General features: G+C 47.5%; 1 protein-coding gene across 1 annotated transcript; it reads right to left on the reverse strand.

Annotated features, from left to right (window-relative positions):
- Nucleotides 1–1,073: 1,073 nt before the first annotated feature.
- On the reverse strand, nt 1,074–1,748 carry EI90DRAFT_3131367 (uncharacterized protein; the record flags this gene model as incomplete). Its single annotated transcript, XM_039064384.1, has 2 exons — nt 1,074–1,442; nt 1,518–1,748. The coding sequence occupies 2 exons, from the start codon at nt 1,746–1,748 to the stop codon at nt 1,074–1,076; spliced, it is 600 nt and encodes a 199-aa protein (XP_038910744.1).
- Between the last annotated feature and the right edge of the window lie 696 nt (nt 1,749–2,444).

The raw sequence follows: 2,444 nt of genomic DNA on the forward strand, positions 1-2,444 counted from the left end.
TGGTGTGAAAGGGAGTCAGAAAGGTGGTGGAGGCAAGGAAATGGGAATCTTGACCAAACAACAACCACACAAGCTTCGCCGCTGCAGGCAGAGGGTGTGGGAAATGCCACGATGGATGCAGGAATACTTGGTCCAGGAGTTTTTCAGGAGAATTATGATGAGCCCAGAAGAAACTAAAAATAGTGGACATACTCCGGGGCCAGACAACACCCTGCTGAGCAGATGCTCGGGCTCTCTCTTGATGGATGGTGGGTTGAGGCGACACAGTGGCTGGAAATAACCGTGAAATCGACCCCTTCATCAAGCAGACCGGGGGTTGATCAAGAAGTCCAAAAATGGCACATGCATTTGCAGTGCTGGACTCTCAAGATAAAGGGATCGAAGGGTAACCACAAATGTGGGTATCTCTTGGGCCTGTGATTTGCATAGAATCACCAAGATCGGAGGTGCCGATCGCACAATTTTCCACTTGCAATGCTCAACTGGACAGATGAAAAACAAACCACAGCAAACCAAGGCCTAACTACACGTGTCATAGCAGCCAGGCATGAATCCGATGTGTGTGGTGAGTGTTACAGTGAGAGAGAAGAGGAAGTTTGGTGGGCCCAGGAGTTTCTGTCCAGTTCAACTTTATCTTGAAATCATTTCTGACAAGTAAAGTAGCAATGAAATGCCACATAAGGTTGCACCCAATACTGGCTTGCCTTTGTGAGGCGTTGTGCAAATGGCCTCCAAGGGCAGGATTGAGGCACGTACTGCCCACAGTACTGAGGGTGACATATTAGCGCCCCGCACTCCGACTCCCCGATCAGACTTCCTGGTGGTCTTACCTTCTTGGTGTCCCCTGATAAGCGCATGGCAATAGAATACGTCCTGGGACTCAGTTTGTAGTGACAATGAGGTGAAAATATGATGATTTTATGCACCTGCACAAGTTACTGTGGTACATGTTGTAAAATACTTGCTATGAAAAGTCGGTTCTTTGACTCGCAATTTCGATTTGGTAAAATACTAGACTCTAAAAACCATTGAAATGATGGTAAATGGTCAATTACCAAAGTAATTGTGGTCATTTACTGAGAAATATTTCCCACAGTGTATGCTTGCCAGATTGGCAAGCGTGGAGTCAAAGTTGGAGTCCTTAGCGGACCCACGAACACTGGGAGTGGGTGTTCAAGGGGTGAGGGAGGGGATTGGATCGGGTCTGGGACGGTTCCAGACCTGTGGGTGATGGTAGAAAGAAGAGCCTGTGAAGGCTCAGGACTCATTGAAGCGCTGCATGCTTCAGCGAGATCGCAGTCCACAGGTGCTGGACTGTTTTCAACCTGGTCTAAAACCGGTTGAGAGATGGTTGGATCAACCATCTCCATCCCCTTGGAGCAGGGGGGAACGGGTGGGGGCTGGGGCAGCTCCAGAGGAACTGGTGCATTTTGGGATGCACACTTTTCAGCGCATGCATGCGAACGACGGGCTTGTCATTCTTCGAGTGCAGTGAGCCTGCACTCGATCCTGTCCACTCTGGCAGCAAAGGCAGCTCTATCCGCCTTCCATAAGGTGTGATCTTTCACCCAGTCTGCACACAGCTGGCGCAACTGCTGTTCCAGCTGAATCATCATCAACTCCAGGGGGTGGAGTGATGCCATTTCCGATGCATCTGGGGAAACTGCAGGCCCAGATGCATCAGAAATACTGATCTGATTAAGATCAAGTTGACTAATGCTGGCATCACCAGCACTAGAGTTGGCCATGGAACCATATGCACTTTCGCACATAGAGTCAGCTCTTTGCAGAGCTGGGGGAAAATTATAGGCTCCACGTCTAGAAGGCAAGTTGTGTGGGTGGTGTTGAATAACCCGTGCACGTGAATATGCATGCACAGGTGTGAGAATAAAGCCTATTGAGCTTAAAAAAGTGTATGGGGTTGGTGTAGGTTCCAACCCCAGTTAGCCTCAGCCCTCAGTTTGTTGAATATTAAGCTGTATAGCGCTATGATTGTTCAACAATGGGGAGGAAAAAAGCTTCATTCCCTTTTCCCAAATTCCCACGTTATTGTATATACATTGTTTATACATGTTTATTATGAGACACATATAGAATTAAGATGAAGAGTAAGGGGTGGGGCTACCATCCCTTACACATCCCCCCCTTCAATTTTCCCCTCATTCCCCCCCTCATCCCCCCCAATTCCCCCCCATTCCCCCCCATTTCCCCACTCATTTTCCCTAAGTAATTTCAGATTAACTGCATTTATATCCCTAAATTTGGTCTATATATTAACTGGGCTACATACCCTTGGTGTGTGGTGCTGCATTGGTGCTGAAAGTTAAGCTGAGTTTGTTCAGTCCCTTGTATGGTAGGGACTTGGCTATGGCTAGTCACATGATGCCATAGTCAATGCTTTTAAATTTAAATTTTAATATCAGGTAAATTAAACACTCAGGGAG

This window comes from Cantharellus anzutake (genome assembly GCF_015039405.1).
Source record: "Cantharellus anzutake strain C23 chromosome Unknown EI90scaffold_75, whole genome shotgun sequence".
NCBI classification, from domain to species: Eukaryota; Fungi; Basidiomycota; class Agaricomycetes; order Cantharellales; family Hydnaceae; genus Cantharellus; species Cantharellus anzutake.